The sequence below is a fragment of the Limulus polyphemus genome, unplaced genomic scaffold (assembly GCF_000517525.1).
Source record: "Limulus polyphemus unplaced genomic scaffold, Limulus_polyphemus-2.1.2 Scaffold1633, whole genome shotgun sequence".
NCBI lineage: Eukaryota > Metazoa > Arthropoda > Merostomata > Xiphosura > Limulidae > Limulus > Limulus polyphemus.
Window position 1 is genome coordinate 178,329 of NW_013667243.1, and position 13,247 is coordinate 191,575.

Sequence of the window (13,247 nt, forward strand, 5' to 3'; positions counted from 1 at the left end):
ACGCATTAGTCAACGTTGGTGTGACTCTAAAAACGAAAGACGTTTAACTTAATCTAAAATAGATGTAATTACATAATATACTAACTGGTACTTCTAAATTATATATATATATATATATATTGCTACTACCAGACAATTTAAGAGTGGACATGATTTGTTGCTGATACAAAATTAGTCTTACCTTTCTTGATTGTTTTGGTTGTTATACTTTGCAGCAAGGCAGCGCATGAAATCACTGTAGTTCCTAGTCATCATTTCCATCTGTTTTAATGCCGATGCTCCACAAGCTAATCCAGAAGACGTGCACCGCTCCAGACCAGGAGAGGATGGAGGGAAAGCTCCCCGGAGCCCAAATCCTAGACCGAGAGTTGAGGGAAAAGCTCGAGAGGAGTTTGGTGAGTGTGGCGACACAGAGGGCGAAGAAGACTCAAACTCCGGGGATAGACGCTCTGGCTTGACGGGCAAAGTGGTGGAGTCCCGCGCAGTTAATAACATGTCTGTGGGCATGTCGTTGTTTAGAGAAATAATAGATGAGGAACAAGAAAAAGCTGAGGCTCCGAGCTGCTGCTGCTGACCTCCACCAGGTGGTGCCTTGTAGTCAGTGCCTGCAGGGAAAATCCCCTCTGTGCTAGTTTTTCTCGTGCTATTTTCTAGTTGCGCACCAGGCGATGATCCTTGGTAATCTGCAGGGAGATGAGCCATAGAAAACATCAGGTATTGAGAATCGACCTCCCCTTAAGTCTATATTTTTCTTCAGCAATTATAACTAAATTAAACCTTTCTGTGAAGAGTTTTATTCTCAGTAGACATAAATCGTTTTCTCTTTGTGTCTGTTTATATGGTAATAAAATATTTTAAGATCGGTTTAAACGTTAGATACACAGGAGCTAAAGCAACACAGGAATGGCCCAAGCGCGCACACGAGCGTTCCGTGATCAACGCGCACGTCCGCGCCCACGGTCCTCGTGTACGAAGCTTGGTGGCATGATACACTTTTCAGGACGCACTACCGCGGCCATTATCAACTTTACAATCTTTCATGCAGAATTGTATCCCGCCTTCTACGCGCGCCGTTCTTTGACCCCGCTCAGCTTCGTTATCTTTTTTTCCAGCTTTAACAAAACGGCGTGGCTAATTACGGTCCCAGGTGTGGTTCAGGCTTCTTTTACAATACGATATATTATTTATGTTCATTACTATTATTTCACGTGATTTAAGCATGTATGGTACTTGCTAAAACTTGTCAAATTAAGTATCTAAACCTATGATTAAATTTTTGCATATTAAATGTATTATGAAACTAAAGAAGCATCATATAATATAGAGTACCTCACAAAATAAAACCTGTTTAACAATAACGCGGAAATGAAGTTAAAATCTTACGTTGAAATAAACAGAGATGAATTAGGTTATCGTTTTGAACATATCACAAAAACTAGTTTATGTAATTTTCAAATGAAATTAATCACTGAAATATCTATTTTAATCTGAAAATGGTGAAAAACTAAATTAAATAACTCACTTGACGATCTATAGTAATTCACTTTCAAGAGATGCGTGTTTAAGATATTAAATATAGTACTATCTAACATATTCAGTAAAAAAAAAAATATTTTCTTAGCTAATTTTCGCTACGTGTTATGAAACAAAGCACATTTATTTTTGTCTTTAGGTTTGTAATTTACTCCAGAATAGATAACTGGTGTTAAAGTAGGTCATGATGAGAATTTACAAAACGTGACTTATATATATATACTTCTTTAAACCTTTTCAAAATAATAAGTTTTTTTCCAAAAATCTAACTTAGAATTGAGAATCTCTACTAATTATCACTAGAAAACACGAATGGGAAAATCATGGACATTATTTAAGGAATACAAAATTGTTTAAAGAATGAATCACAAAATTTTTCACATTAGATATTTGTGTTTCCGAAATGTAGCCGTTTAATATTCGTATCTCCCATTTAGCAACTCCAAAATCTGTGTTACGCTATGCAAACTCTAAAATCTGTGTTACGCTATGCAAACTCTAAAATTTGTGTTTCACACTATGCAAACTCCAAAATCTGTGTTACGCTATGCAAACTCTGAAATCTGTGTTATGCTATGCAAACTCCAAAATCTGTGTTACCCTATGCAAACTCTAAAATCTGTGTTATGCTATGCAAACTCTAAAATCTGTGTTACGCTATGCAAACTCTAAAATTTGTGTTTCACACTATGCAAATTTCAAAATCTAGCCATTCATTCAATGTCCACATTCCATAATGTGCAAACTCTTAAGATCTAGTCATTGAACATCTGCCTATATACTATACAAAGAAAACTTTGGTACATTTGCTATATGGTACATTTTAGACCACGCACGTGTTCAACATCTAAAACCTTATAATACATTTTTTCTACTCCTTTTGCTTATCGAGGAACCTGGTTTTTTAATTCTTGATTTTTATGCTAAATACTTATTTAACTAAAATAATTTTTGCACTTGAACAATCCACATAAACTAAACTGTGACTAATCCTCTCCCCCCCCCCCACCAGTGACTCAGCGGTAAGTGTGAAATATCATAAGGCCAAAAACCGTAGCTTTGTGCCTAATAACAAACAAACAGTGTTTGTTAGATGATTTAGCTTTACTGGAGAAACCTACTACTGTCTAGACTTGCACTATCTAACTGCCAATAGCATATCCCAAAGCCTATAGCGCTAAAAAACAGGCTTAGATACCTGCGGATGGCAAAGCCCAGATAACTCATCGTGTAACAAAAAACGGGCTTATAGTATATAGTTTGCTGCCCAATTATGTTTGCCATATCTTATCTGTGAAACCGAAAACAGACGTTTCTCGCATTTTGCATTTAGAAACAATATGTTGATAACTGACGCATGCCATGTGGTCACCAATAGCTATGTATTTCTCGAATTTAAATCCAATCGGTAAATAGTGCAAGGAATACAACCATTGATCATGTTGTAAAATTACTTAATAAGCACCCCATTTCTAATTATGGCGCTCTCTTATATCCTGATACTGTCTAAGCAAGCTAGCTTACCACTAAATGGGGAGTTACTCATTATTCGGGCAATATCTCAAGATAATGCTGATTTTTTCGGGTGAAACTTTTTTGTGCCAAGTGGTCGAGTTGGTCAACCATCTACGTTTTTTTTTTTTTTTTTACCATTTTGTTTCATAATTGGAAAATGTACAAAAAAACCCATATAATTTTAGGTAATTCATAAAACGAAGAAAGATTCTAATTCTGCAAGACAGCTATTGACAGATTGAACTAAAAACTTCAATCACTTTAGCAGTAAAAAGTTTCGCCTAAAACACGGTTACATTTATCGTAAGGATTTTATTAACGTACTTGGAATCTAAATTTTACAAGGACCTCAACTTACAAATATCTAACGAAAAGCATGATGGTCTAATCAGAACAAACCATAATTAGCAGATCGTAAAATTTTCCGATTTAGATTAAAAGCTTATTTGTTTTTGTTTTTTTTAATATAAATGTACCAGGAATAAAAACTAAAATATTACAGTTAGATTTCTGAATTTTACGACGATAATCACTTCTTTTCCTAACATTAACTGATGACGAGGCAGACAGTTTTACAATTGGGCGTTTTCTTCGATTCAAAGATATGATAAGATCTCACGATTCTGGGCTGTCGACATGTTTATTTTACAGTGAATAATATAAATCTGGAAAACGTAGAATAACTAACAAAAACATTCCACTAGATGCCTAGCTGATTATAAAATCGCAAATATAATTTAAAAAACATATAAGAAAGTTTCTTGAACTTTAGATAAAGGCTCATCGCTTTGGGGAAAAAAAAAAGGCTAACGAGATGTAATGAAATCTTTTTTATCTAAAATCACAGACGACTAAGGCCTCCACTACTGTAATATAGGTAAATAAATACGATATACAGAGCTAAATGTATTCATATTTATAAAAGGTTATTTATTTATTTACAATACATTTGCCTCATTGTATTGTTTCATCGATCAGGTAAAATAGCAAGTTTATCAAAACAAAAGCTTGAAATATAACAAAGTAAAAATTGGAGCACTGTAAAATATCTATAAAAGGTTATTTTTATATAGTATACAACATACACTTGCCTAATATTATAGACTCATCGATCAGTTAAAGTAACAACTTTATCAAAACAAAAGCTTGAAATATAACAAAGTAAAAATTGGGGCGCTGTAAAAAAAAAGAAGGAAAAACCCATTCATCTGACACTGCCAGTGTGTGGTCGTGAAGTTTCTAACACACAGGCATGCCTTTCCAGTGATATCACTATCGATTACACTTGTCTTCGCCAGGTTACGCCTATATTCGGGTATTCGAATATTAGCTGCACGTCTTAAAGTCCTGCGTAAGTTGGATACTTTTAAAGATTTTTGATCTAGTGGATACAAATAAAAATTAAGGGATAAGGTGTGTTCTATACCAACTCGTTATAATACACATACTATATATTCATATCAACTACATGCATTCATCTTGCTGATCTTTAAATGCAACAGTTAACATATATACACAGGATCATAGTCAAAAGCTTTAACAGTAGTTAAAACTCACTTTTTTTTTAAAGTTAAGAAATCATCGTCAGAGCGATTTTTAAGTAATCTTTGGAAAACCTTATGAGAGTAGAATGTTTAACACAACACTTGTTGATTTTGGAACTTAAGTCTTGTGGAAACAACTTTGTCACATCTGATAAAATTAACAGCCATTTCTGAAATTGAAAAATCTCAACTGCATACGTTTCAGACGAGTAAAAGTCATTTGCACCTCTGTAATAGGTTGATTGATAAACAGACAGAAAGATGACTGGATATTACTGATGTTTCACTGTTTATGTTCTACTTATATAATTCAAAATCAATGTAGCCGGAAAAGTTTCAGGTTTGTTTGTTTGTTATAAATTTCACACAAAGCTACACGAGAGAAGGCTGCTAGTCATCACCACCCACCGCCAACTCTTGGGCCACTCTTTTACCAACGAATAGTGGAATTGATCGTCACATTATAATGCCCCCACGGCTGAAAGGGCAAACACGTTTGGTGGGACGGGGATTCGAACCCTCGACCCAAAGATTGTGAGTCGAGCGCCCTAACCACCTGGCCATGCCGGACCCTCTCTAAATGACTGTATCATTTTGTAGGGTTCTAATACAATTTAAAATTACTCCAACATCGTTAAGTTTTTTTGTTTTTTTTTCAGTAGGGGCTTTGAAGTCACTTTAAACGGTTTTAAAACTGTAACTTTTACTTCCTACTAAATGGATCCAAATGTCAGCGGTTAACAGAATGCTCATTATATATTCAAAATTGTAAACAGTACCCATTCAACTATCTTTCAGTACCAACATATGTTTCCATGTTCTAAAATATGTTAGAAAACCACTGCAGCATTAGCATTTAAACATTAATTTGTATTTTTTATAAACTTTAGTTCATCAAATTTCTCACAAGATGGAACCACGAGTACAACAGGTTTCCAGATTTCCTTTTCTGTCCTTTAGAACTGCTCAATAGCGTTATATAGACCAAATTCTTGATTTACTTTTAACGCACCACTTGTGCTTGATGTGAATCATTAAATACGTTTGTTTACGTCCAGTTAAATATAGTCTATTTCCTCGTTACGGTAGAATGCCTCGTATTGTATTAAATGGAAATAACTTGCTTGGAGTGATTGTACTTTTAGCACTAATACACAACAAAGATACCCATTGACTTCTTTAATTTACATAGCTATTTGTTTGTACGATGATATATTATTCTTGCGCTACCTTGTGGCAGCCTTGTCTAAATATGTTTGGATGTTCTAAATATTTCTTGGATACTTATAATGCTACGAAGAACGTGATTTTGAAGTGTCTAAATTATGATTAATTCGACGTTTCTCTGCTGTACTGTCATCTCATGCCAGATGAGTAGCCAGATAATTTCATTGCCTTAGCACAGAAACTTCGTATACATTTAAACTTTAAACAGATGGAGTCTATACAATCTTCAGATCCAATACAAAATACACTGCCTAAAACTCCTCTAAAACAAAAAAGCTAAAGTAGTTGAAACTTAGTTCCACTACTTTAAATTGGTATTTTTCAATCTGAAGGATACCTAGTGCACACGTGAGCTGAACAATCACGTAGAGCCGTTTGAAAATTTTAACTACTGACCAAACGAAGGGAAGATACCTAAGAGCACCCACCGCCACAAGGGCGATGTTTAGCTGTTGTGACCGAGTAACGCCCCAACAGCTGAAAGTACAAAGTGTGTTCAGCGACATCACGTCTCGATATTTGATATGTCGCCTCATACGGTAACCACAAGGCAACGCCCGGCCCTGGTTGAACTGCTTAACGTCTTACATTTGAAAAGATGAAAATATTTGTCGTTTCTATTTCTATTATGGGTTTTGGAAAAAAAAAGGCCCTTATAGATAACACTCTTAGCCAACACACCACCTTATTATATACATAAAATGGGTTTATCGTGATACAAAGCTAACTTGTACACGTCACTATAATGGCACATTTTGATCTTTTTATCTTTACATAATCCAATTGCAATTTTTACTAACTCATTACAAATTGGATCTAGAGTCCAATAGACAACAATTTCAAGTGTCTGCAGAAATGAAACTAATTTAGATGTTTAGTTAAACGAATTAATAAATATGAACTTTCGGCTTTAATAATCAATTATATGGCCTTGTATTTATTAAACATTTCTAATAGTTATTAGACACCAGAAAATGATTTATGAACCAAGAAAAGCAATACTTAACCTTTGGCCTCACGAACTCATTATATTATCCTCTAAAATGATTCACGCTGTACCATACATTTAAAAATGAGACATAAAAACAAACTTTAGAATAACTAATTCACTAATTTTGCTTCTCTGAACTCAATAAAACTTGTTAGTCTGCAACATAATACATTATGTTTATATGTTTCACAGACTATTAAATGTTAGCTGGTTCAACCTAAAATTAATACCCTTATGAGGGGTAAGATGTGTTTAATGACTCAGGATTAAAGTGGTTTAACCAAGATGATGTTTGTTTTTCCATGTTACATCTGCTAACATAGTAAGTTACCTGGTTCTATGATACATTCGTCACTATAAACAGACATTGCTGACCTTGGTTTGTTACAGGGTCCTCTTTGCCAGTTTAAAGCCTATTTCTATGTCAATAAAAAAAACCGTAGTTAATTAACAATTTTAGGATTACCAGAGGTGCAGCTTCTCAGAAATTTAACTCAGGTTATCCGAGTTTAATAATTAAAGTTTCCAGGACCCTGAGGAAACGTACATCATGGGCTTTTATAACATTATTACATGGAAGCTTTAGCTTTGAAACTAAGAAAGAAACCTGAGTTAAATAGTCTAGAAGTTGCACTTTTGACAGTATATTTATTTCTTTTAGCTTATGGACGTATACATATATGTAAATGAACATATGTAAATGTGTTTGTTTTGTTGTTAAGCACAAACCTACACAATGAGCTATCTGTGCTGTGCCCACCACAGGTATCGAAATCCGGTTTTCAGCGTTATAAGTCTTCAGACTTACCGCTGAGCCACTGGGGGAATAGTTGCGTTTGTATAGAAAAACAAGAATCACGCTTCAATACATCTGTTTCTAGGTACAGTTTTAACTATTTGTATATTTCACTGTGTATTTTGTATTGTCTATTTATTTTTTTAGAGTTTCTAGGCAAATCTAGTGTGAACTATATATATATATGTGCTATTAATTTTACTCAATAACTCATTCTGAAATAACCAGGTACATATATTTGCATGTGTGTGTGAACAGAACTTGACTTGAAATTCTATCCTAGTGTTTCGTCAACTATATGTACAGAAAGGTAAAACATTATCAAGTTTTTAAACTTCGCAAGTGTTTATAGTTTGAAATTATGCTTCTACTCAAGAAAATAGTAAATGTTTCGCACTGAAAAAAAACGTTAAATCTATTTTTGTCTTGAAATTTTAAAATATGTTGCCTAGCTGGCGTTAATAGAACACATATCGCTTTAGGATTTACACAGCATGGAGAGTTACACCAACCAGGAAACAACAAAAAAGAATCACTTAAATTATTAAACTTTCTTCTTCCGCTTGAATTACTGATGCATATTCTTGAAGTTTTAATCTTACTGGTGGAATGACTGTATTTTTAAATGTTGTATAGTTTTTAAACATAGAAAAACATTCACTGCAATAAGTTGGTATTCTCATGTTTGTATGTTTCCAACACTCCGTAGTAATTACAACTTTCAGACAACCTTGGTTAGTCATGCAGGGGTTATTTACTAAAGTATTTGGGGGAATCCCCCTGAGTATCTTACCGTTGTTTGATGCGTGAAATACTTAAACATAGTGTTAACATGATGTCCATGTTTATACTCTTTTTTAATGTGTATTGAAACGCACATGAAGATAATTTTTGCGCTTTAAGATACTATTACGAACATGAACCAAGAAACGTTAGCTTAAAATCCTAAACAGAACGAAAAAAGGCTTGTCCAGGTCTTTGACGTTAAGATGGCCAACTCAACCAGAGTTGTTAAAATGTTAGTTTTTGTATAACAGTTGAACTTGCTCTGAAAGAAATTAGTGAGAAAAATATACACATTTAGGCGAACAATTTCGTAGATATACTTTGTAATATATTGTGACTGAGTGTTATCAAAGATAAATAATATATTGTAATCGCCTTAACAGATTAGCTCTGCTTCACGCTCCTTAATGCTGAGGCAGCTTTCTCACACACACATCCACAGATGACATAATAACCCAATGTTTGCTCAGATGTGTAGATGGAAATTAGTAAAAGAGCAATCGAGCTAAATTGGCAAACGTGTAAGTAGAGATATTATTAGAAGTTAGTAAGTCTTAGCTTTTCTAGCATAAAATAATTGATTTATGTCTAAGATTCACACGAGGCTACAATGCTATTTACCTTTTACGTTCAAACTAGTGGTTAACGTACCTACATTGTTAATCAGGGGTCCAAAGTTTGAGTCTGGTTGCCGCAAAAACGCTCTACACACTTTGAAGCCGTGGGTGTACTATAAGAATGGCTGTTAAATCCCACAATTTTGCCACACAATATTGTCCCAAGAGCTGACGGTGGATGCAGTTCCATCTATTCCTTCTAGTCTATCAGTTCAAAATCAGAGAGGGTTGTATTTACATTACGTCCCTAGTCCCAATTCCCACAGTCTTCTAGAACTATATATATTATATCAATCCTACCAATGATCAGATATTAATGATACCTCGTAGTATTGTGTGCATTCAGCTCATTAACTATTTTTTGTTTTGTTTTTTCAGTGGATGATTTTAAAAATGGGAAAGGATTACTTTAAGATTTACTGTACAGAACTTACAGTACAAAACATTTGCATCAAAAACTCACTATCTGAAAATCAAGGGAATATATCTAACAGAAAAAGAAGGAAAGAAACTAGAATGAAGACTGACATGAAAATATTTAAATATTTATACTTTATCAGCATTTTCAGTAATTTCTAGACTTTGGATATGAAGTATCACGAATTTTTACGTTTTCGTCCAAAAAACTACTAAGGCTTCTATGCACTAAATTGAAACTTTAGGATCACTCATTAATATGTTTGATGCAATGATAATTCTATAGTTCAGTTTAAATGCTCCTGTGTCACGGTTGCACGTGTTCCATTCTTAATTTTTCAACAAATCGTGACCAGCTTTAAGCTTCACAACCATGGCATACCTTGGAGAAAATCATGGATCTTGTGACACCTAATCTCAGACTAGTTAACCGGAAATGATATTTCTGGTAACCTGGACTCCTTTAGTTCTCATACGATTCTCTCATCCCTCACCATAATATAGAGTACCTGAAAGATAAAATGACTTCCGGCTATGCTGATCTAGCCTGACGTCAATGCTTTTTGTTCGTTCAATGGATGGTTTGATAAGAGCCCAACGAATTCCACGAATCCCGGCAATAACAAAAGAGTTATTGATTGGACGTCAAATGTATTCAGAATTACAGACTGCTGGGAATGTAATGAAAGCGGTTATGCTTGCAGCTATTCTCGATCTCCCCCCCATCCTTTCTTTCTACACAGTTTCCTAACACTATTTATAGTACATCAGCTCTAAAAGTGATCAGTTATTAACGATGCCTCGGAGTAATTTGGGCATTCAGCCCATTTCGTCCCAATCCTACCATAATACGAGTCCTTTGTTGTTTTGTTGGAATTGCGCTCAGTAGGCTTAGGAAAGAACACATTATCCAGGCGAATTGATTTCATCTACGAACGAAAACTTTTAATATATACTTTTTTCACACACGACTATGGTAATTTAAAAAATACTCAAGAAAAACAACTCGTAATCACTAATATAAAACGAATACGTAATTATGATATAGAAGTAAGAAGAAAAAAAGAAAGGAAAAGAGCTTAAAATCCCCAGTGCCTTCAAGGAATGTTTATTTTCTTTGGTTTGAGGAAAAAAAAGTCAATACCATTCTTTGAAAAAACTATATATTTTTGGGTAAATAGTTGGGCTTTTATAATCCATTTTGCAGTGATCCACATTTATTTATATTGTACGTGAAAATCAGTCTCCCCAGAGGCACAGTGCTAGGTCTGAAAGCTTACAACGCTAAAAACTGGGTTTCGATACCCGTGGTGAACAGCACAGATAGTCCATCTGTGCTTAATTACAACAACAACAAAAATAAAACACTTCAAAATCAAGTCAGGATTTACGATAGATTACCGTGCACTGGAGCATTAGTTAACTGTATTTGAATACTTAATACAGTAAACTATCAGCTGCAATAGAAACTTTCATTTGTCTACCGAATTAAACGATAATTTGTAGATGTAACAAACTATATTAGATGAATATGTATATAAATAAAAGTGGTAGAATTGCTTCTAGTAATTTATCTGTAACTTTCACCTAGTGCAAATATACATCCCTAAATACGGAATGAATTACTCCTGCTATAGTAGGAGTTTAGAGGATTTGGAAATTAGATTTTACAGTGATAACTGAAGAAACGAAACAAAGCATGTAACCTGGTTATTTTATGGTAAATTGAAGAAATTTACATTGTTTATTGCTTTAAATCTTGTCATATATAAATAAAAAATTGACGAATAGTGTAAAAGAGTATAAATAAAAAGTAACAAATTATATTAGGTTTGCAGTAAAGACCAAATATAGATGAAAAATAGGGCGGTAAAATTAGATAAATATTTATTTGCAATATTCATCTATTTCAAATATGCACGTGTGGTATTCCTAAATACAGAATGCTAAGTTACTCCTGCGATAACAGGAGATTCAAGGATTTGGTCAATAGGCTTTACAGTTATTACTTCATCAACCAAACAAAGATAACCAGATGAGTTCATGGTACATCAAATTTACTTTCTAAATAGATATAAAGAAAAAAAAATGAAATGAAAGAAAAAGAAAGATTGTTGCAAATGAAATCAAAGGTAATAGAAAACTGTAAACGAACAATACTGGAAAATGATAAATGAAACCAAAATTTAACCAAGTTGGAGTCGCTATAACCATTAAAGGTGTGACTTTCACAAGGTGCTCCAAATAATTTGGAATTTTAATCTCATTTCAAAGTTTCCAATAACTTTGAAAAATGAGTCACCTCTGATAGCTGAGCCGATCACAAGCAGGAAAACTTATTTTACAACAGTTATATTCTTTCATGTAAATACTGGTTCAGTACCATGTCTAAGTAGACCAATAAAAGGGTAGAGAAAGTTTGGAGCAGCAACAACTGCAGATGTGGCAAACCCCAGGAACATGTTTACAAAAGTTCAATAATAATAGATTTGCTGGTTGCAGAATCATTGGAAAAATACATTGAGATGTTTGATATAGATATTCCTCAGCATTCATTCAAACTCCTCACTGGCTATGTACCTGGTGATTCAAGGACACCAAATACACTTATGCATTAAGGGGCAAATATGATATGTCTCACCAATATTTATATGGTGGCAAATCATATTAGCCTTACCGGGCAGACAAACTGTGCCAGGAGCCTCCTGAATTCTCCTGATGGCCTCTGTGGAAATTTTTTTCGTAATCTTCTACTAGTGGTCTAACACGTGACACAAAGATGACACCAGCTATTGGACTTCCAACCATTACCTCTCTGCCACGCATGATATCAACAGTAATTCCATCTAATACTCTGAAAGCTGTCTGCCCATAATTATATGTATACTAATACTGTTACTTCTTGAACTGGAAGAAAGAAAATATTTGACACAGTGCTGCATTATATTTGGACAGAAGGCAGTGTATTTGATACATCAGGTCATGCGTGCAGATACTTTCTTCAGTCAGTTCATAAGTTCAGTTTTTAAAATTCTGTGTTTGAACCCAAGTCAGTTATGACAACATTCATTCCTAAAAGAACTTCTATGCTCACTTTGAGCCAATCTCTATTACAAAAAATAAAGTCAGTAGTTACTGACCAGACAAATGGCTTGGCTCGTTCTGTTTGGCACATGACAATGTCAAGTAAGTTATGGTAGCTTCTGTATATACCAGGCTGTTCCAGGCATACATATATACCACTATGTATCAAGTGAAATACAATGCTGAGCTGACCACTATGTCTGTAAGTATTCAGACTGCTGCATACTTCCAGGTCAGTGGCCTGACCCAACCTGGAGTATGTTAGCTTATACCAGATGGTCCTTCTGTTTCCATTGCCCATCTTTAGGCCTCCTGCTTCTATTGAATATATGGGTGGCAGGTGCTGCATCGTTTCTCAGCAATGCATCAAAAATCATTGTAGTGCACTCTGTCGTATTTCTGACTATGGAATACTGTCTTACAGGTAAAGTTTTCCCACAATAACAGAAAGCTAGTGGGTATTATAGTGATAACTATAGCAACAAAGGAAGTGACATAGGTAATTTCCTGGGTACCAGATTAAACTTTATGGAGCTCACTTAAAACCTTGACAAATCTAAAGGAACTTGAAGAAAAAAATAAAGGAAAAACTCTTAACATTTCAGAAGAAATACTGTAACTGAAAACTCTTGGCAAAATAATTATAGTAATTTAAAGTTGAATTCAAATTCGATGACGAGGAACCCACTTTGAGACTAATAATGGCTGGAGACGGCTTGAATGGGTAATGAAGAAAA

At 34.4% G+C, this 13,247-nt stretch overlaps 1 protein-coding gene across 4 annotated transcripts in view; it reads right to left on the bottom strand.

Annotated features, from left to right (window-relative positions):
• Nucleotides 1–13,247, bottom strand: part of LOC106464375 — a 118,250-nt gene that overhangs the window by 45,328 nt on the left and 59,675 nt on the right. For all 4 annotated transcript variants that reach the window (XR_002611727.1, XM_022392066.1, XM_013924512.2 and 1 more), the window contains one exon: nucleotides 182–683. Coding sequence is in view for 3 of the 4 variants with exons in the window: in XM_022392066.1 (XP_022247774.1) it covers nucleotides 182–683 (502 nt within the window). In the remaining variant the exon portion in view is untranslated. The remainder of the gene's footprint in view (nucleotides 1–181; nucleotides 684–13,247) is intronic.